At 37.1% G+C, this 21973-nt stretch overlaps 1 protein-coding gene across 50 annotated transcripts in view; it reads right to left on the reverse strand.

The window, feature by feature from the left end:
• Positions 1 to 21973, reverse strand: part of RBFOX2 (RNA binding fox-1 homolog 2) — a 293258-nt gene that overhangs the window by 15614 nt on the left and 255671 nt on the right. For 15 of the 50 annotated variants that reach the window (XM_086401253.1, XM_086401251.1, XM_086401244.1 and 12 more), the window contains 6 exons: positions 12876 to 12968; positions 9895 to 9955; positions 6856 to 6909; positions 6625 to 6717; positions 5375 to 5507; positions 1663 to 1702 (listed from right to left, as the gene is read on the reverse strand). In XM_086401253.1, the coding sequence (XP_086257379.1) occupies positions 1663 to 1702; positions 5375 to 5507; positions 6625 to 6717; positions 6856 to 6909; positions 9895 to 9955; positions 12876 to 12968 (474 nt within the window). Of the gene's footprint in view, positions 1 to 1662; positions 1703 to 5374; positions 5518 to 6622; positions 6718 to 6855; positions 6910 to 9894; positions 9956 to 12875; positions 12969 to 21973 lie in introns of all 50 variants that reach the window. The other 35 variants (XM_086401256.1, XM_086401255.1, XM_086401248.1 and 32 more) reach the window with 6 other exon arrangements.

Genomic DNA, 21973 nt, shown 5'->3' on the forward strand with positions numbered 1-21973 from the left:
GAAAACTTAAATAACATAAAGGTGAGCTTCATGAGACTATGGAGACTAATGTATATGGGAGGATGTACATGCTTATAAGAGCTTATGTATATACATGTATTTAGAAAAGTACACTCTGGTGTAAAAGTAGGATATATTAATAGTTTCCTAATCCTCAAGTTTCACTGTGAGCATAAGAAAAAGAGATCTTTCATTTACTTCTTGAAGACCATTAGAGGAAAGATGTGGATTTTAACTAAATTACTATGAGAGGTAATGAAATATTGATTATTTGGGTTTTATGCTTGGATAAACGAACAATTTCGGTAATTTGGGTGTCACAATCTAAGAAACATATCCACAAAGTGAGGAGGCTGGACCAAATCATGGCTAAGGTTCCTTCAAGCATGTGTTCAAGTCTACTCTGAAGGTCTGCTCTAAACGGCCAGGTGTGTACACCCCCCCACTTTATCTCAGAGAACTGCTTTCTCCTGTCTACTTCCAGCAATACAGAATGCATACTCCACATGCATTCTGAAAGGGCATTAATGTTTTAAGATTGCTGGGAATCTCTGGCAGACTGTTCAAACAGTTCATTAAAAAGGTATCCTTATTGACTTTGGAGAAATTAGGGTAGAGAAATCATTTCCAGACAATTCTACACTGTGCCCAAAGAATCATTTCATGCTGACAAGTATTTCTCAGGAAATGATTTCTTAACAATGTGGGTAGTTAGACTAAGCATGCATTCAGAAAGAGATTTTTGGAGAGAGGTCCTAATAAAAGACTTGCAAAACTCAAAAACTTGACTCTTTTGTCAGGTTAGATCATTTTGTCCATATTTTAAATAACATGTGACCACCAGTCATAAGACTCGAGCTATAGCTAGACAGTTTAAATACTGGAGAGTAATAAAGGTGTTACCATGGCTGGTCAAATCAACAAATCTTGTATGAGTCAAACGTTTGTAGAAGAGTGTAGGTTGCTAACGATGCCATCTGTCTCCTTCTAGATGGCTCTTAAAGAAAGGGCCCCACTGGCTATGGACCTTCTGATACAGAAAAGCCTTCTGCACTGAGTATTTGGTTTCCTCTCATTCCTACCCACTCTCCACTGGCATCAATTCCTCACACCTCACTCTCACAAGACAGTGCTCTCTCAAAGCATGTGAAACAGGAAAACACACATTTCAGGAAGCTTCTTGCCATCTACAGAAATCAAAGCCCTAATGATCTAAAGAGGGATGTGAAATGAAAAGAAAAGCAGAAAAGGGAAAGAGCTGGTTTCAGGCTACGCTGGTCCTGTTATTTATGTATGCACATGAGACGACAGGAAGAAAAGACTTTAAACCTGCTGATCATCTCTCAAATATATTCGTGAAACACAGAATTATCTCTGGGCATAGGGAAGGGAAAAGAATATGTCCAGTAGACTGATTCTAGCAATGACCAGGAAACCCAAAGGCTTAGTTTTTGCACCCAGGGGCAAGCGCAGTGGCAGAGAAGCATGCTTGCATTCTTAAATATATAAATATATATATATCCACAAGGAAAAATAAAATAAAAATTAAATAAACTATATTAAAAAAAAAAAAAAAAAAAAAAAACCAAACCAAAGAAACAGAAAAAAAAAGGCTGGCTTGTCAGGGGATGGGGACGAGAAGGCCCCGGTGTGTGTACTTACATAGAGGTCAGCACCGTAAAATCCGTCCTGGTAAACCACACTGCAGAAAATCCACACAAAAACAAAAACAAAAAAACAAAAGAACAGAAACACATTCCGGTTATTGAGGACGGCAGCATGCACATGCGCTCTACACGGGCAGGTGATGTATGAATACGGACCCTGGGCTGGAGAGGTTGGGGCGGCTCTGAGACAGGCAAGGCAGGGGAGGGCTGCAACCCTAGAAGAAAACGCCTGCCAATCTAGTAACTAGAGTGGGATGAGAGCAATAAAGAGCATCCCCAGAGGGCCAAGTATAGCTATGGAGAACCTGCTGGATTGGAAACACCAACCTTTCATATTGAGAGTATTAAAAAAAATGAGCTTGTCCTAAGAGGACGTTTTTCTTTTCAAAAGGGGTGTGTGTATGTGGGGGTGGGGGCAGGGTTTGTGCAGAGAGGGGTTAAATATGAAAAAAAGAAAAAACAAAAACAAAAAACCCCCAAAGAATCCCACTAGGGCAGGACCTGTATGCAAAGTATGCTTCAACATTATGTTTAGTATTTTCTATCAGTTTCAGAGAAACGTAGAAATTCTTTTCTGATATCCATACATCACCTGCTTTTTACCCTGCACATTAGACATGCGATAAGATTTGGCTGATCACACAAGCATGCAAAGTATTATTATTCAGCATTTTAAGAACCAATGCAACACCTCAGAAAAACAAGTCAATCAATTCTGACCAAAGTAAACAGAGAAATGTAATTAAAAAAAAAACACAACCAAAAATACCCACAATGCATTGCTTTCACAAGCAGAGATAATGAGCTAAAGGTTAAGGTGATTGGTCCAAGGTCCAAGAATTGAAAGGTGCAGTGGGGATCCCAGATAGTAACAATATAATCCAGAGTGGGAGGAGTAACTGGAAGACTTTAAGGGTTCTTTTTTGACCATAAGAATATTCATGGAATTCTGAAAAATACAGTTGATAACTGAAGTTCTGGGCATGACCTGTTTTATTTAAATGAATAAAATCGAGAAGGTAGCTTGATTAGGAATAAAAAGATCTATTTTCCTGTTTAGAAAATAAATTTGTATTGAACAAAAAAAAAAATACACCATTCTGTTTTTAATCCTAAGTGACACTAAACTATTATAATCAAGATATAGACTTCAAGCCTTTTGAGCTATTTTGTGCGTATAATTTCCCCAAAACTTTATTTTGGGACCAAAAGACAGAATAGCAGTAGAGAAAAAAAGATAAGAGTCTTTTCACTAAATCAAGATTTGGTTATTTAAAATTAAAAGATCTGTTTATCATTTATTCAACTAAACAAGCTGGAAATTTTCACTACTACCTTCTCCGCTATAATAAACAAGCTAGCAAGTGAGGTTATCAAGTCATAGTTTTAGTATGAATATGAAAATAATTTATTTTTTACAGGTAGCTATAAAGTTTCTGAACTCAACTTCCAGTGAGGTTCTGTTGTATTTATAGGATAGTATGATCACACTTTGTGATGCCCCAATTATTCTGTGCCTTTGTATTAGTACACAATAGGCAAATCAAATTCATCTCTGAGGCCATTTAGATAAATTCTGTCCATTTTCAGTCTCCAATTGCAGCTAAAATCTGAGGTTAGAAAATAATCTGCCTCTCAATTGCATTTTAGTAAAAAAGAGACTTGTTTATAATGAGAAGGCTGATAAAATGCCAAAGCATTGATGCCAAGTGGTGACTAATTAACCTTCAACTATTTTAGTATGGGGAAATAGGCAAAGTTCGAAAATATTTCTTCTATAGAGAAGAGTGGTGGCATTAAAAACATGAGTAAGTTTTATGCTAAACTGTATCACTCATTGGGAATATTCACCTGAATCTAGAAGAATTCCAATATTCCCTATATCAAATGCCACGAGGAGGCTAGAACACAATGATTAATGATGAAATTAGTTCACTAAGCTAAAAAGCAATTTTAGGCCATTCCCCATAAAATACTGGACTTATTCCTTGCCATCTTCCATGTAAACAGGTGGTTTAGTTAATAAAAAATAAAACATGGGAAATTAGTGTTCAATGTAATGCACAGAAATTGATGTAATTAGACATAAAGGTAAAGTATCTTTGAGCAAATATATACCTGACACAGACTTGGTAGAGAATGGGTTTTCAAGTTTGGCCAATATACTGAAATGACCTATATTGAATAGGAACGAATTCAACCACTTGATAAAGTAACTCAGGAATATTACAAAATACAATCCCATGTTTCTGGTAAGCAGTATCTCTTTGCAAACAGGACAGTACGATCTTTTGGACTGAAATGGAAGACGCTTTGTAAACAATTTTCCTAGTGTGTAGAACATCCAAGGCTCAGTTTTATGTTTTACTTGAATATTTCTTGATGAAACAATATTGTATCTTTAGTCACGTCTTTAAAAGGAGATGTCAGAGGTTGAAGGTCAAAGGTCAAGTTGAGAAGGAAAAAAGGATAAAATTAAAAGTAAGTAATGGCAGAAGATGGAGATGATGGAATGCATGGGATTTAAACATCTATATACTGCAAACAAAGGTTTATTTCTAAAGTAGTTCCCCTTCTAGTGGCTTCTGGAGCCTGCCAATTTCAACACCCATATTTGTCTTGTCTGATAAAAATGTTTTAATTCTGTGTAATTGAGGACCCTGAATGGCATGTCCCTTTGGTCTATGACTAACTACTAAATTAGTACACCTCACAGTCAATTTTGCTGTCAGAAAAGGACCTACAAAGGAGGCTCTTTCCCTTTACATTTTTACTAAGTAGCAATGAACAGGCTGCTCTGCCACTGTTTATTCTTCAGTAAGTATATGCGAAAAAAACCTGTCACAGGCAGAAAAAAGAAGAGGAACACAAACGTCACATCTTTGAAGAAAGTCCTGATACAACTAACTTATAAAAGTCCACTTTTTATATAAAAATATACATTGTAGGCTGGCCTTGAGAAACAACGGAAATCAAAACCTGCCATCTTCACTCCTTCTCCCCCATATTCAGTAACAAAGGATTTATTTGTTGCTATGGAATCATTCCACTGCATGAGACACCCTCCGTACAAAAATCAAAGGGTGAAGGATGCTCAGCTCCGTTAGTTGTTTACCATCATTCAGAAGCCAACTGTGGTTTAATTCTTCCTACTTCTCCCTTTCTCCCTTGATTCAATTGGACTTGGTTCATCTTTGAATTAACCTCTTTTAATCCGTCTCCTACAAAGAAAGCAAATCCATTGTGGGTAACTAGCTCTGCTGCTCACCACCAGGCAGTGAAACCACAAGGGAGGGCACATGTGAGAGCCTCAGCCCAGCAAGGGTGGTGGGGAGGGGTGAGCCCAGCAGATGCAGTCTTGCGCTACAATCTTGAGCTCCTAGTTTGGTTTTCTGCAGGAGTGTTAATCCAAATTCGTGCGATGCTGAGTGAACTCCATGCCAACACACTGCTAGTGAACACAAGACAGTTCTGGCTACCGTCTTAAGCCACTACTGTGAGGGCTTAAGGTGGCCAAGATGAAGATTTATATAATGCATTGATATTCTGTTACATTCTGACAATGGTATGGTTCTTGTCATCTAATCTGTTAATTTGCAAATATTCAAAGAATCTCTACTATGTGGCACGGCAACATCCTAGAAGTTATAAGAGGGCCATGGTATTCTGGTTTTATCCAGTTGCTTATTTGGGAATCTACTGCTTACCCTGGATAGGCGGGAATGGCTGCTGGAGGTACCGCTCGGACTGCGCCATATACCGTCCGCCCTCTGCCCCTCAGGTGGGCTCCTCTGAAAGCGGCCGCCGTGGTGGCTGCAGTTGGGTAAGGGAAGCCAGGAACTAAAGGGAGACCCAAAATATGACAGAAATGTCAACTTGCATTCAGCAGCACGTATAACATCACAACCTGCTATACAACAATTACAGGAAAGATGAAAAGATATCCCCACATTACAACTTTTCCCAAAATGAAATGGAAATATGCGATATGTCATAACTCATTGACACCATGCCTCACTTATCACAAATCATGAGTTTCTTTGTTCCTTCCCAATTTTGGCCTTACAATGCAAGCTGATGAGAAATAGGTCAAGAAACTCGAGAACTGCTGCCATAATGCAGACAAGACTTTTCATTTCTACAGCCAGTTTAAGTTGTTTGATATAAACTCTTTCACTGACTGATTATTAATCTTATTTCAGATGTTATTACATCAATTTAAATAATTATTTTTCATAAGAATATCCTTTGGTGCTTTGACATGCTGCCACATTCCAAGGCACACTAAATAGTCTCAGACACGTCATGAGTCCACCTTTCTCTTTATCTAACATGTTTCAATCCAGAAATGAGAGGTGAGAAGGAAACTGCCTCTCCCCTGCAGCCTTGTGTGCTTTCAAGAGGCAGACATTCTCAAAGGGCCTGTTTTAAGTGTGCTATCCTCTGGAAAGCATGCGGGGACATTGATTCCATATCCACTGAACTCTGTTTAATTATATCTCTTGCTGGAGCTAAATAGCTCAGGTCAAAATGACTTTAGAGATACCAACAGAGCTGAGAATAATCAATAAAACTGGAGCGGCATTTGAGTGGTATTCTATTCAAGCCCAGAGCTGACTTGCAGATAGCATGTACAACACGTTCCACCAATAATCCCTTCTTTGTTTGCTTCATTACAAAGTGCAGAACTAAAATTTTCTTTATGTGTCCTCATCCTCTTCTACCTTTTCCGACTATTTGTGCTTTGTGGCCATCTTAACATTTGATCAAAAAGATTCTAGCACAGGCTAGTAAGATTCTAGCATAGGACAGGGCATTAATGATAGTATTTAACTCTCTCATGAATGCCTCCTTTTCAGTTACGTGTATTTGGGGGGACAAAAGGACCAGTACCTCACTGTTTACTCACAACAGTCAAACTCTCAAACTCCAAGCCAGGTCAACATAGGCTACTTACTGATTAAAGGAATGTAAGTGTTGATGCCCCCTCTTCCTGACAGGGGCACGGCTGCGTCGTTGCCTAGGGACACATCTGCTTGGAAGCTGGATGCTAAGTGTATTTAGGAAATGAAAAGGTGTAAAAAGATTACTAAGGAGTAGGAAAGTGAAAAACAATAGATTTATATATATATATATATAAAAATATATATGTAAATAGCACAAATGGAAAAATTAGCTTAAATACTACCTGCATACAACTCAGGGCCATATACAGCTCCAACTACTGGGCTTAATTTCCAACCTGAAATGGAAGAGAGGACAGTGAGCAAATGTTTATGACTACATGAGGAACAGACAGAAGGTAAAGGAGGGCTTCAGATGCTCTGGATTCATTCTTGCCTGGTACCATCTTCTTTTTAGGATGCTGGTGGGGGTTTACATGAGAGGGTGATGGTATTTTTGGACCTGACCCTCTTTAAGCAGGACTAGCACAGTGAAAGGATAATGAAGATTTGGCAGAGGGAGAGGTGGTAGGGGAAAGAGGAGGTGAGAAAAAAATTGGAAGGGAGGAAGGAAGGAAGATGGAGAGGGAATGAGAGAAGGAAAAAGAAATACAAATAAATCCTGGGGGTTTTGTATACTGTCTCTCACAGAACTGCTAAATGACCTAGTCCTTGTTTAGAAGAAGGGAAAAAGGCACAATATATGGAATTTGGTATCCCACTGTGATGCACTGTCTTATATATCATCTTGACATTGTTTACTACTCCAGCTGTTTTATTATAAAACAGTATCCTTTGACTGAGTTCAAATCTGACCTGGACCTCTGAACTCCCTGTTCATTTATTTATAGCACGCTAATGGTATTCTGGGTAAACGGAAATTTTCTTTCATTGGGATTTCCCATTGGGATTTCACTGGAGTTTAACTAAGTCACAAAGGAGAGACATGCAATGATAAAATTCAAGGTATGTTCCTAACTTTGGTGCATGTCTTCTGAGATTTTAATTTATTAGAAGCATATGTACATTAATCAGACTTTTAAGCTAAAGAATATAAGACCACTACAGAACATTAGTGTAAATATTTTAAGTATTTCTAAACAACATTAGGTTTGATGTCACTTTAATTTCTACATTTCCTTTTTTATATTTATAGGAATATGGTAAGTGGTAAAAAAAAAAAAAGAGAAATGTTCTATTGCCCACTGATAGAGTAGCATTCTACATGAAAAAGCTTAATAAGTATTTCTTGAATTTTATCATTTTATAACATTTATAAAATTTTTATAAGTAAATAAAGCCATTTTATTTTTCTGAAAAATTGGCCCTTTGGTTTTTATAACATTGTAACATTGTGTCACTGCTACTCTATAAATATGCGACTGGAAAGATGAAAAGGCCAATCACCAGATTTAAATGACTATAAGCAAAGACATGACTCAAGAGAAAACCCATTCATTTGGAATCATTCCAATCCCCCATTCATTATTTCATGTGCTTATAGACATGCTTCTTCACTATTCTGCATGAAAATTTCAAAATTTGTCTTCAAATCCTACTGGAGTTGTAAAAGCACCAATGTTCTGCATTGTTAGACAAGTCAGGAGACTCAAAGCCAGTAAGAACATGCTGAGAATTCACCAGAAAGCACCTAGCGTGCTCTTCGCAGAATCTCTAACACAGCAGCTGAAGGTTTCTAAAGTCTGCCTCCAGTAGGCTTGAGTAGTGATTTAGAATAATATTAAAAAGTGAACTTTTCCTTTTCTATCAGTGGCACTACTACTTAAGCACTCCCTTTAAATGCGTACAATGGATGCACATGATAATAATGGAATACTGTCAACAAAAGCTTGAATATGTTTAGTTTTGTACACTTTACAATGTATTTTTACGGGCGTTTATGTCACTTGATTTTCACAAAACTGAAAAAGAGTGATAAGACAGACACCACTTCTGGGACAATGAGCAAGTATCAATATTATATTTCCCTGGGCTTTACTTCCTGAAGAATAAGCTAAGAGGGCTGGATTTTGATGACTTCTAAAGAAGAGCCTGGTGGTGCTAAAATTCTGGCTGCCACTTGATAGTGGTGAAAACAGAAATGGGTTGGGAAACTGGCCCACTGTCACAGAGTAAAATGGAGAGACAGATTAACAGGAGAGTTCCTGTCTTCTCAATTCGTCAGTAGCTCTGTCTGTCCCACTGGATCTAAAGGGAATCCGACATACTTTGTCTCTCCTTATTTTGTTTAAGTTTGATTTTTAAAAAATCAAAATTGCAAAAACTTGTTTTTGTGAAGCAGTGAAAAGAAGAAAACAAAATGTAACTTGGAAGGTGACGGTATCCCAAGATATACCACTAGTAAAATGTCTAAGGAAAATGCAAGTTATGCTAATAAATGCAAGGTATACTATACTCTATTTGAAAAGCTGAGCTACACATATTTATTGAAGGCCAACTAATACACTTCTTCTTGACTTAAGACATTACCAGCACATACTATCATACTCTAGCAAAAGAGGGAGAAACTCTTCTTTTTACTCTAGATAAAATCTCATGCAGAACTCTAAAATATACAATGTGAATGAGGTTCTTCAAAGTAGAGCCATGGGCCTCAAGACCCAGTCCATTCAGTTTTCTTTCCCCTCCAAAGATGGTCCTGTGGAACACAGTGTGCAAAACTACTCTTGTGCTATAGATTAAAATTATATCCTGTCTTACTCAGGCAACATGAATCTAGATTAACGTTGACAACTGAAGCAGAAGTTCTGTTTTTGTTAAATAAAATATTTATAGAAAAATTCCCTCTTAATGAGAAACATTTATAAAACTCACTACATAACATATAACCATGAAATATAAAATACTTTTATTTTTACACACACACATACCCCGTGGCTATTACCTCTAGAGCATTCCTTTAAAAGGAGAACAAGAGGTCAAGAATTATTCCACTCATATTCAGATAAGTAAGATCTTGAACAAGCCTAACATATTACAAAGAACTTCAGCAGCTAAAAGAGGGTTTTGAGCAGAAATCTCAAATGACATGTTCACACTATATAACATGGATTTTACTGAGACTAAGACTGTAATAATTAAAAAAACCAAAAAGGTAATTTATAAAAATTAACTCTGCCAGGTAAAAAAAATACTACAATGTACATGAAAAAAATTGAAGACTGAAATCAAGAAGTCTTTGATGTTTGTGAAAAGTTCATATATCTATATAAGAATAGATGACGTAAGTGACATTTTTCTGAAGATGATTCGTAACCTCTTACCATTTGCATATGGTGTGACCATCTTCTTATTGGTCATTACACGTGCTGTAGCATTATTCACCTACAGGTACAAAGTAGAAAGGGGGGACAGGGAGGAAGGAGACCACATTAGGGAACATGGAGGTGCTTATTCAATAACAAAGTATTCAGTTTACAATGCAAATTTCAGAGATAATTTATTTAAATAATTAATATAGCAATATAAAATATTAATATATAGTATTTTAATTAAAGTGTTCATTAAATGAGGCTAACAAGAGTAAAATACAGTTTCTTGGTCTTCAAATGGAAAACTAGGGCAACTTTACCATCTAGGACTCCAAAGAAAAAGTACATTTGCAAGTTCTTTGGAGATCTTTTAACAGAGAAGTCTCTGCACTGAGGAAATTACGGAAAAAATTGGAAAGAGCCCTGTTTGCATGTGAACTTTGAAGTTCATTAATAAAACAGAGGCTTGCTATATTGGTTCAGGAAACAGATTTACAGGAAGATAGGAGAAAAAAATCTGTGGATCTGATCATTGTTTACATGCTTGTATAAAATTTTACTGTTTGGGAAAAAAAAGTATAGGAACTTAAATTCCTATGTTGACAGGCTTTAGGACTATTTTGAATTTTCTAGATTATGTGCCCTACTCATTTAAGAAGAAAGTTTTCAGAAGGCTGTTGAATCAGGCACTTAAAAAGAATTGAAAAAACCCCGGAGCGCCGCTCGTGTGAGGCGCAGGTGGGCGCCCGGGTGCGAGTGGGACCCTGCTCGCCTGGCGGGCCGCCTGCCCAGTGGCCATGATAAAAAAAAAAAAAAAGAATCGAAAAAAAAATAAAGCTTTATGTTTCTTTTGTTTTATGGTACTCTCTACCCTCATTACAGAACTGCATAATTAAAGCATTCTCAGTGCTAAGGTAAAGAGGCATTATAAAGATGGTGCTGATAAAGAAAAGATGAATGGGGCTTGGAAGCCAGGATCCTGTAGTCAGTCCAGTGTCAGAATCAGCTTCCAAGTTCTTGCAAGGAGGGTAGAGTCTTACCATAGAACCTGGTTATACACTATGTTGTCAGGTACATAGAAACAGACCAGTTTTTAAAATAATTATAAAACATAAAAATTATACAAAATATGTTTTATTTCACTCTGGGGATTTATATTATGTTAAATTTGAATAGCAATAAATTTGCTAGCAAAAACTCCACCAATTTTAGGTGAAGTTGGAACCAAAACTGTTTTGTGTTTTTTTAAGATTGGTATAGTGATCACCTTCCTATGTGAGGAAAAGAGCTTGAAACTTCATTTACTCTAGTTTGCCCACAAAATCATACCAACATTTCACATTTAAAAAGAAAGAATGGGATACAACAATGATGAGACTGAGAGCATGCAATTAAAAAACACACACACACAAATAAAAGAAAGAAAAAAAACAATCAATTTTGGAAAGACGGGAGAAAGTGAAGAGCGAGGCTCTCACAGACAAGGATTAGAATGGGGCAAGAGCTTCTACTAGCTGCTAGAGCAGAAAGCACCCAAGCACTTAAAGGAAAAATGGCCAGAACCAATCAGAAACCACCAGTCAGCAAAGAGACCAATAGCTGCACAGAACAGAGAAGGGGCGGGGAGGACTAGGGAGGAGGATAGGAAGAGAGAGTGGGTCAGGAGAACAAAACGCAAGGGAAGAGAAGAGAGAAAGTCAGGAAGGCTGTCACGGGCAGGAGAGAGAGCTGTCAAGGGCAAAGAAGGGACAGTCATAGCTACAAACAGAGGTCTGGGAAAGAGGAAAAGGAGGAAAGGAAGTAGGGGCAGGAAGTGCATTAATAAAACCAGCCAAACTGGAGTTCAGTAACTCTGAGTAAGATGTGCAAGGGGAAAAAAATCACCATGACGTCAGTACTCAAACAGCTCAGACGGCTACAAAACAATATGTACATCCAGAGTCCAGGCGGCATTACTCAACAGCATTGAAAATAAAAGGGGGAAAGGAAAAGGAAGAGGAACAAGTCAAATCACATTTTGTAGTGTTAATGTGAGATGGCAGATGGACTTTTTCTTTCTTATTTGTTTGTAATTACATTTTTAAAAAGCTTCTTCTCCAGTGCTTTGGTTTCACTTACCGCCAACGGGCACCATCGCCAGCATTGTGTATAGTTACCATGGAAAGAGTGAGTCAAGTGAAGGGCCCTAAATGCTAAACCATTGGAAAGGGAGGGGGGGAAAAAAAGCAAAATATGCAGACATCTTACTCAAAATGGTGGCTTTTATATTTCATACTTTTAAAAACTGGGAAAGGGGAAAGGAGCCAGTTAACCTTCACTGCGTGATGAAAAGGGCCAGTGAGTACCAGGTGGCCAACTCAGTCTCAGTTTTAGTGCATGCTACAGGTGGCCACCCAACCCTCTGCTGGAGAATTTAATCCAGTAATTGCTGAAATTCTGGATATTAAATATATTTAAAAACCACATGAGTTTTGGATTCTTTCCTCCCTACCTCCCAACCTCTAAGATCTTTTATTCCTTACTTATTACACGCAGGTGGAGGCAAACTGGACTCCCAAGAGAGACAGGATACTGGCTGGCCCCTTGATTCATTACAGGACACATTTCTAAACTGGACAGTTTTTAGACGTTTTCAACGTTAGTTTTATTTTGGCCTGATTACAGGACTTCAGAGTCTCGCAAACTGAAGCAAAGGAAAAAAATCAAAAGAGTAGAAGGATGAACATCTCGGAGGAAAAAAGTAAATGAAATCAAATACATATACATTCGCACACAGGTAAATTGAAAGGAAAACCCCCAAACAACCAAAAATGGGGGGGAGGGAGAATAGAAGTGTTACTTTTACAGCATTTTAGTGCAAGAAAGTGAAGGACACAGAGACACAATACACACACCACAAACAAGACAGGGTTCCAAATGTGAAATAAGTGAGGCAATACATAAAAAGAGAAATAAAAATATAAACCAGAAGTTGAATTATTGAAGACATGCACCTCGATTTTACGGCCCTCTACCACGGTGCCGTGTAATTTCTCCCTGGCCCTGTCTGCATCAGCACTATTCTCGAAAGTTACGAACCCGAATCCCTGCATGCAGCGGGAGAAGGGGGGAAAACATGCACATCGTTATATTGAAGTACTCATCTCTTGGTAAATAGAAAAAAAATATCACAGTATGAAACTGACGTCAGCAACAACTCAGCAATACTCTCCCAAAGTCACATTGTTGGTCCATGCATGTTTTGTAAAGGGAAATGAAATCCAATAAAAGGATAAAGAACTATAGTAGTAGTGATAATAGTAATAATGTGATTAACAACAATAATAATAATGAAATAAAACAAAAAGCATGTGAGGCCAGACCAAAACTGAGGTATAGAGTTACTCGGGTCAAACTAGTCAACTGAGAATCTGAACATTTAAAAATAATCCTATCTTTCTCATTTCATGTTGTTAATGTACATGTCCCTTTATCTAACACTAAAAAATAATCAAATCTATTATTCCTCAGCAACTTCTATATGAAGCTTGATATTTGGGTGCCAGCTTCATAAAATGCATTTGTTAGGAGGTCTAACCATTTTAGCTCCACTTGGCCTATGGCTTACAGCACCATCAATTCCTCTGGGAACGGAATAATTTAAGACATAGTGTGGATATTTGATTCATGGGTACTGGGTATGGGAGAAGAGAGCACTCATGTTCGTCTAAGCAAATGAAAAGACCATTAGGGAGTGGTCAATTATAACTTTTCTTCAATGTGAATTTTAAACAAACAGATTGACACAAGAGTAAGAATATGTTCAGCTGGAGTTCAGAAACTGCTTATCCAGATCTGCCTAAATTATACATCTGTTGAAGCCTACTCAACGTGTTCGTTTTTTTCCATATGTAGAGAGAAAAGGAATAGTCAAAAGACAGTGGGAATGAGATCTAGTTAGTGACATGAACTGCATACTATTCAACAGGAAAGAATACCACAGAACAGCAATAGGATTAATTTATTTGTCCACCATAGACGCTGGAAAACAAACAGACCATGAAGCTTTAATTCGTCAAGCAGAAAACGCAGGAGGCCGGGGAGCGGACCCACTGTGCGCCTTTGTGAGTATGTGCGCGTGCTGTCGCTTCAGTCGCCTCGGACGCTGCGATCCTGTGGACTACAGCCGCCGGGCTCCTCAGTCCACGGGACTCTCCAGGTGAGAATACTGCAGTGGGATGCCACTTCCTGTACTTCCTTTGTTCACACGATATCTGAAAAGCCAGTCTGGGTCATCATCCTACTTCCAATTTCAACACCAGCAGGATATGGCAAGTCACTCCAGTATTCTTGCCTGGAAAATCCCATGGACGGAGGAGCCTGGTAGGCTGCAATCCATGGGGTCCCTACGAGTCGGACACGACTGAGAGACTTCACTTTCACTTTTCACTTTCACACAATGGAGAAGGCAATGGCAACCCACTCCAGGGTTCTTGCCTAGAGAATCCCAGGGACAGCAGAGCCTGGTGGGCTGCCGTCTACGGGGTCGCACAGAGTCGGACACGACTGAAGTGACTTAGCAGCAGCAGCAGCACCAGCAGCAGGACTATTTAAAAAAGCACGACATCAGCTTCCTTCTAGGTGCTTTGCCCTTGTCTCTCCACTCAGCAACTATAACAATTTCTTGCTATTTACCTCTGTAGAGTGGTAACTTAGAATTTTTGGAGGCAGTCCTCATTTTTCAATAGCTTCACTGTCCCTCTACCATTCTTTGAATATTCCATTGTAGGATAACCTGAACCCTTTATTTGTACTTAAGTTCTGCTTTGCTGCTTAATCCATGAGCACACCTGTATATATGATGCATATTCTTAACTGAGATGGCCGACAATGTGCACTGTTTGATAAGATTTTATAAAAGCAATTTCATCATTCCAAAGGATCTGATGACTCAGCATCTACATGATTATACGACTGGGTAGCAATCCGTGGAGGATTCCAATGGATTACCTCCACCTTCAATCTGGATATTTAGAAAGTGAAATGCTAAGCTGAAAAGAATATTTTTGTAAAAAATATGTAGCTTAGGATGTAATACTATGGGTAATTTTAATTAAAAATGTTCCTTTAAAATGTATATGTGTTGAAAATATCAATGGGAACTCATTTTCAGAAACAAATTTTGATATCAAGATGTTATAGCCACTTTGACAACTCAAGTTGTACAAGGACAAGCTACTAATGAATTATTCCATCTGTCACACTAGCATCTGATAAAGGCAGGAAGCCAGTTCTTCAATCCTGGAGAGCCCTCCAATAGGAAAGTCAAATCTTTTAAAAAAGGTTGCAGGTTGTGATGAGGTTTTGTATCACATTTTAGAAGTACTATAATCTGTATTTCAGCTGATTGTCACAGCCTCATACATTTGATACCTTCGGTTAAGTTAGTGAACTATAAATTATCGATATCCAACTAGCACCTAAGTTTTTAATTCTAGCATTGACTATCTGTATCTATATACCCAAGTATGTATATACATACATACATACTTGTCTTTTAAATACACCCATGGGTAGAAAGGATTAACCTATTGGTCTCCTTTTGAAGTAAAGACATGGAGTCAACCTGAGGTTAAGGACTCAAGCATCAACAAGGCCCAGAGCAACAGCAAGGTCTTCTTGCTTCTACGTAGTTTTTTTTCTACAGCTAATGCTGAGAAAATTAGAAATTACGCTTCGAAATCTAAGTTCTGAATTCCACTGACTAACTTACATTAGTCCCACAGTTTTTTAAATTTCTGCTTTCAAATCTAATTGTTAAATGTGTTTTATGATCCTCCTTTCTATAATGTGTTGATGGGCCATCTGTGACACAGTGGCTGCATGGTATCATAAGCATTGGCAGCTCATGGTCAGCAAATGACAAAGTTTAACATTGAAGCCTACATATGTAAGATTTTTTTCAATATGACTTTAGTATTCTGGAACAAAATTTCACTTTTAAATGCTTTTAAAATATTTTATAAGGAAAGGTACTTATAAACTAAAGGAATTTCTAATTAAGGTACCAAAGACTTAAAAATGAAGCCATCTTTACAGGCATATTTACTAACATAAGAGGAGGAAGAAGGTCTTGTTGATAATTTTGGGACTTCTTGATAGGAAACACAGAGTTAAGAGGATTTCTTTCTTTCCTTCGAAGGTAAACAGACCTTGTGTCAGGCAGAGAAACAGCCCCCCAGCTGTCCATGTCCTAATCCCCTGTGAATGTGTTCTCTTAACAGGGCAGAAGGGGTTTTGCAGACATGATTAAATTAATGACCCTGAGATAGGGAGATGATCATGGATTATCCAGGTGAACCCAATGTAATCGCAAGGGTGCTTACAAGTGAAAGAGGAAAAGAGAGTCAGAATAGAAAGCCTGGGCTGGCCATTGCTGACTTTAAAGGTGCAAGGGGGGCTTACAGGCCAAGGAATGTGGGCTGCCTCCAGAAGCTGACCAAGGCAGGCAGTGGAGCATCCATTGCTTAGCGCCACCTGAAGGAAACAGCCGCTGACACCTTGATTTTAGCCTAGTGAGACTCTCTTTGGACTTCCGATCTCTGGAACTGCAAGATAATAAATCTGTGTGGTATTAAGCCACCGTGTTTGTGATAATTTGTTCAGAAGCACTAGGAAATTAGGATATACCTCTCAGGATTAAGGTCTGTGATAAGGAAGGGGAGAAGCATCACCAGCATTTTTGGAGTATTGTTCTTAAGTACTTTTGTCTTGAGTGGAAATTTCAAACAGGGGATTTTCCATCAACTCAGCTTCCTACCTGCTTATCTGTCACATTTACAATTTGGTTTTATGAAAATTAACTCAAAGTTTGAAAAAAATTTAAAGTACCACTCCTTTAATACAATTTACCCATTTTTGAAAATGTGCCAGGAATTGAGCTAAGGATATTCACAGACTTATAATAAAGTTACTAACAGTAAAACTCGCTTCCACGCAATTATGCTTAATGTCTCTTTATTCTTAGAAATCTAATTCATATTAAGTCTGGTCATTTGGATCTCTTACTTCGAAAAAAAATTCATACAATCATGTCTAAACCCAATGTTTTCCTTAGAAGACCTTCAAAATGATCATACATTTATCAAATAGGAAAATGTAGCAACTCTCCAAATAGTCACAGACTCTTAACAAGAGTAACTATTTAAGGTATGTAAGAAGATAAAGAACAGATAAACAAAAAGTAAAGTTTTATTTTTAATTTAAAAAATTATGTTGACACATTTGCCTGTACCAGAACTATCTGATAAAATGTAACATACGCCACATATATAATTTCAAATTTTCTTCTAGCTACAGTAAAGTAAAAATATGTGAAATAAATTTCAATAATGTATTTTATTTAAGCCAGTATATATGACATAACTGTAACATGGCATCATTATAAAACCACTACTAGTGAGATGTTTAAGATTCTTTTTTTGATCTAAGTCTTTGAAATTGGCATCTATTTTATACTTAGAGCACATCCTCAATTTAGACTTGCCACATGTCAAATGGTCAGTATGGCCACTGCACTGGACAATACTCTTACCAAAGGTTCTCAGCTCCCAAAGCTCTTCTATGTTAATAATTTAAACTTATCAGTGTTCCATTCATGATTTACCAGCTATCTTAGCTGTCTTTTGAAAATTAAGAGATGCTGTATTTATCAGGTGTATGGTCGTGGTTAAAACTTCGACAGAGTGTGACAAAAATTTTACTATCTGTCTTGACATCCATTTGTCATCAAGGGCACACAGGAGCCGAATAACTGTTACCTTTTTAGTCTGGCCTCAGGCTGCAATAAATAACAAGCAATAGGATGAGCATTGTAAAAATATCTTAAAATTTGTATAATCTTTGAATTTTTCCATCTCAGAAGAATGAGAAAGAAAATTTACCATGTAACTTTTAAGGGAGAAATCAAAAGCAGATGGTTCTCCTGGGTATGGCCAGAACACAGAAATTAAAAAATAAATAAAAGAAAAATAAAACTAAAACCCATAAAATGGTAACAAAAGAAAATAAACTAAGACTTTTGGAATTACATGCACTGTTAATTCAGTTTTAAATATAATGAAAACATTTCATTTCAGCATTACCCATCAAATTTTACCAAAAATCACAAAGGCCTACTTAGTGCAATTTCAAAGACAGTCTTTCGACCATATTTAGAAATAAATAATTTCCCTTTGCATAAAATCAAGAGCCAGGGAAATAGGAGAGACATTACAGCACACTTCTCATGTTTGAGGAATGGGAATAAACATTTTTTTTCCCCAAACTCCAGTCTAAACTATAGCTTAACCCAAACCCAGATTCCCATCATTCCAGAAAGCCACCTGAGAGAAGTAATGAGAACACATTAACTAAAAATCCACTAGAAGTCTCAGTAATTGTTGCTGTGCTCTATTTTGCAGTCCTTTAGTGGACTTAATAATCAACACTGTCTGAGGAAGTGCAGAGCTTCTACACAATCAGTATCTGTAAGACACGTCCCTTCAAAAGTAGCAACTGTACTGCAAAGTATGTTGACAAAACTCAGTGGAAAATCTAAATGTTAGAATCTGTGTATTTCTTTTAAAATAAGCTTGATAATTATCACAAATGAATTGCTATAGGGCTGGGTGATGGCGAACAGGATTGTGGAAGGTCTGAATTTCAACAATAGAATAAATTTTTGAAAAACTACTCAGTCATTGAAAGTGTCTAGTAGACAGTACAAGGTCAAGAGCATTGGTTGTTGAACTAGGTGACCTTTAAGAGTTCTGTTTAAGATTCTATGTGAGATTGCTATATTTAAAATGGCTAACCACCAAGAACCTACTGTATAGCACAAGAAACTCTGCTCAATGTTACGTGGCAGCCTGAATGGGAGATGAGTTTGGGGGAGAATGGATGCATGTATATGTATGGCTGAGTCCCTTCACTGTTCACCTGAAACCATCACAACACTGTTAACTGGCTGTACTCCAATACAAAAAAAAAAAAAAGATTCTATGTTAAGAAAAACGACTGGAAGGAAATACATGAGAATATTGTGAATAATCTCTCTAATGAACTATATATGCCCCCCTTCTCATTAAACATCATGTTTTCCTTTTATAATGATTTTTTAAAGGGTGCTTTTAAAAAATTCTTACTTAAAGGATCTATGAGGAGAGTGAAAATATAATTTACTGTTCAAACTAAGACACTTTGAGGGAGAAACGGGACATTAACAATTATGCTAAAACAACAGGTATAAACTAGAACAACTAGGTATAAACTAGGATATATGGCTGCTCTTGCCATACATTATCTTCTTATTGTTTGTATTAATACTTTGTCATGACTGGTGAAATATGGAGGATCAATAAAGCTATGCATATCTGTATAATCATTTTCTAGATTCTGTTTGAGTACATTAGTTAATTTTTTTGGTAGGGATACCATTTTTCATCATATATCCTAATTGAACATTTTCAAAAGGACAGTCTATCTTTATTTCAGTTAATCATAGAAAATTAAATACAGGTGACTTTGTACAAAGGAGTAGGGGGTAAAAGGAAGATTAAAAAAAAACACATGAAATAATTTAAATAAATATATATGTATATGCATGTTAATGAAATAAATTCATTTCATAATAGCCAAATTCAGAATATGCAGGTCAAAGGAGAAAAAAGGAAAGTAGTCAACAACAAAGAAGCAACTACTTTCTGGAACACAGAAATCCTACTGCCCAGGCAAGCTAAAAAGGTAGGCTATTGGTAGGCAGGGAAGAAACAGGCATGGCAGCAAAAGTGCTCATTTTGTTTTTAAAGGGGTATATTCTCAAACCCATTGGAGAACGAAATGGCAACCCACTCCAGTGTTCTTGCCTGGAGAATCCCAGGGATGGGGGAGCCTGGTGGGCTGCCGTCTCTGGGGTCGCACAGTGTCGGACACGACTGAAGCGACTTAGCAGCAGCAACAGCAGCAGCACTCTCAAACTCGGGTCCAATATTCTCATAAAAAATAAGACATGGCAATAAAGAGATGCTTTTTGTCTTGCAGCCATTTGGTTAAATATTGTTTTACATGTAAGTATTACTTATGTCTAAAAACTTGTCAGATTTTCCATTATTGCTTCAGAAAAAGTTCAATAAAGCTAATTTCTGTATAGAAAAGCACTCTGTTAAAAGACTGAGCAATTCTTAGCTAAAAATATAAGTCTCCTTTTCTCTGGTTCCTTCCAAGACATGTGGTAATTTTATAGTCAAGTCCAGACACAAAAGAAATGAGAAACTAAACTTAATTTACAAAAACCAAAGTACTCATTACTTTATCTTAGGTGGATCCCGGAAGAGGCATCTAGGTTTTGACTCCAAAATAAATCTCTATTAATAAGCCTATTCCATAAAAGAACTGGGTAACAGTTAGGAAGGGCAAAGGATGAAGACAGGTTTTGTATCAGTGCTGGAAGGCAGGTGCAAGGCAATTCTAAATTTTGTTCTTTAACACATTTTCCAATCAGTACGTAGTCTGTCTACCCTTCAGTAGCCCAAAGACAAAGGGGCAGTGAGGACACAGCATAAGCTGAGAGAAGGAGCATATACTTTTAGATCCCCCAAAGAGAAAGGGAGGCTTGTGTCATTTTAAATGGAAACTACAGGGGAGAAGGAATTGAATTGGATACATTAAAAAATTTTTGGTAATAGGCAAATCCTTGAAGTCAGTGAAAGAAGCCTTAGAAAGATCAATTTCCTTTGCTTCACAAGAATTCAAATTATTTTCTTGGTAAGGAGCAAGTCCTCAATGCCTGATAGAATTTTATTGGGCTTCCGGCTGTTAAGAGTCTAGCAAAGAGTATTTTAAGTGCATACACCTAAAACCAAAAACATTTAAACCACTGGTTTAGATAAACAATGTATGTGGTCAATAATCTTCACCTATTTATTTCACATTCATGTGCTTCTCATCTCTAAACCATCATCATTTTTCCACCTTGTATCTAAAAAGTTCACAAAAGATAACAGCAATCTATACAACAAAAGCATAGAAATCCACTGTGAGGCAATTACAAGTATAAATAGTTTTACTGGTTACGGTTTGAACAGATTTCTCTTCAAAAATACTTACCAAGTTAAGTGCTGGAGAAAGTTCTGTATAGGCATATTAATCTTTAATCTTTTTTTGTTTTAACTGAAAACTAAAAGCTTAAGAATATAATGACCTCTTTAATAATTAACAAATAAATTATTATAGTCAGAATTAAACACTTACAGTGTTGATGCATTCTCTAAAGGAAGGGAATAATAATCATACATTTGTATTAGCACAGATGGGGGCAGAAAGTATTAATACATACAACTCTGTAGGTATGTTATCAGTTCCCAGAGTATGGTGAACTTGGAGTAAGAAACTGAAGACAGGCAAATATTAGCTCATTTATTTACTTCAGCTTTTCTCAAATTACATTCTTAAGAGATTAAATCATAGTGAAGGGCTATGTTCAAAGTTTAGCAGAGATGACCAAAGGAAAATTAATTTAAAAAATTGGTCTAACCTAGAAGTGCAAGTAGAATGAAATGTAACAAGGTTAATATTTATAAGCCTGGCCCACATCTGACTGTGTCTGTGGTGTATATTCCATTTGCTGAGGAGGAAGAAAAATTCTCAAATAAAACTTTATGAAATTCAGTTCATCAAATATTTTTTCACAACACCACGTTACCATTCCCTCATTTCTAAAAGCGCTGCTGCTTATTTTAGGGGACAGAATTCTAAATCATATGGATTGGGAATTTAAAACAGTAAATTATTAGGTAAATCACTATGCCCATTCTCACGTGAAACACTCCCAACTCATTTGTAACTGAACTAACATGACTCTCAGTCTCAAGTCTCAGTCTTGAAGCTTGCATCTGGGTATAACTTAAAGGAGGAAATCCACAGTGAATACCGGAATCTCTTCTCCTTGTGTTTAAGCTTTGTCAAAATTTCCCGAACAGAGACAGCAAGTCAACTGAATAACTGAAATATTAAATTTCTTCGAAGTATGTAATTTTGAAGTTCTATTTTTCAAAGCTGAATTGTTCCGGTAGAA

This window comes from Bos grunniens, chromosome 5 (genome assembly GCF_055505025.1).
Source record: "Bos grunniens cultivar Pamir isolate PY7600 chromosome 5, Bosgru_T2T1.0, whole genome shotgun sequence".
Taxonomy (NCBI): domain Eukaryota; kingdom Metazoa; phylum Chordata; class Mammalia; order Artiodactyla; family Bovidae; genus Bos; species Bos grunniens.